This window comes from Octopus bimaculoides, chromosome 11, assembly GCF_001194135.2.
Source record: "Octopus bimaculoides isolate UCB-OBI-ISO-001 chromosome 11, ASM119413v2, whole genome shotgun sequence".
Taxonomy (NCBI): Eukaryota; Metazoa; Mollusca; class Cephalopoda; order Octopoda; family Octopodidae; genus Octopus; species Octopus bimaculoides.
In genome coordinates, this window is record NC_068991.1 from 53,137,193 (window position 1) to 53,138,253 (window position 1,061).

General features: G+C 36.4%; 1 protein-coding gene across 1 annotated transcript in view; it reads right to left on the reverse strand.

Moving 5' to 3' along the window:
- The window catches only part of LOC106873168 (serine/threonine-protein phosphatase PP1-beta catalytic subunit-like), a 32,016-nt gene extending 31,326 nt beyond the window's left edge, over window positions 1-690 (reverse strand). Inside the window, 1 exon segment of the mRNA XM_014920400.2 lies at window positions 577-690. Coding sequence (XP_014775886.1) covers window positions 577-628 — 52 coding nt within the window. The 5' untranslated portion in view covers window positions 629-690.
- Between the last annotated feature and the right edge of the window lie 371 nt (window positions 691-1,061).

A 1,061-nucleotide genomic window follows, 5' to 3' on the forward strand; every position in this document is an offset into this window, starting at 1 on the left:
ATATATATATATATATATATATATATATATATACACACAAAATAACACTCCCGACCATTTGGATACCTTCTTATCAGAAGCGGAGCATCTGACCGCCGACCAGGAGTGTTTTTCTCACTCCTCTCAAACTTCAAGTAATGTCAGTCAGTTCCGTATCTAGCAGTTTATAAATATTATATATAGAGACAGCTAAATATTATATATAGACACAGCTAAATAGCGCGCTCTCTCTCTCTCTCTGCGTATATATGTATGTAAGTATGCGTAAACATTTATATATGGACATTTAGTTAAACAGCTACTAACACACACTTGTGTATGTATATGTGCCTGCCAGTGAGAGAGGTGATATAAAGTTGCGTAGAGTGGAGTGGCAACCAAATAACTAACAATCTCCCCCATGTCATTGCCGACGCCCCAGAATGACCCGTAGTATGAATCGCAAAAAAAACAAAATCCTACAACAAAATACGAATATAAAGGCTGTGGATGAATAAAGACAGTTAGATTACTAATTGGAAATCATCAAAAGGATGCTAAAAAAACACATGAATGAATGAATGATGGTCTTCATACCTTCAAGCAACCGTTGAATCAGACTATCGACATTAAACTCATTATCCGCCATTTTAGAACTGTCCGATAAGCCGTCCGCGCTTGCGTACTACGACATATACTACTACTAGTACGATTATTATTGCTACTACTATTACTGATGTTCTGTAAGACTATAATTTAAACAGTAGCGACTATTTTGAACAGTGCTACGACACCAAGAGGGTAACTATTACAAGTAGTCATTCCAGCCATCGTGGAAGTCACTATTGCTAAAATTAATAGTTAAATTTCCTCTAAGTTAAACCTTACCGACTTAAAAAGGAAAGCACGATTCTGATAACGTTATCTTTAAAATTAATGAGAATGGTGACGGCTAAAATGACGTAGATCATAAGTCTACTTCAAGGCCCAACCTGAAATTAGTAAACGCTAATAGTCATTTCTTCATAAGGTCCCAGTGAAGCTAGCGATCGAGCTCCTGTTTTATTACTATGAAACCAGGA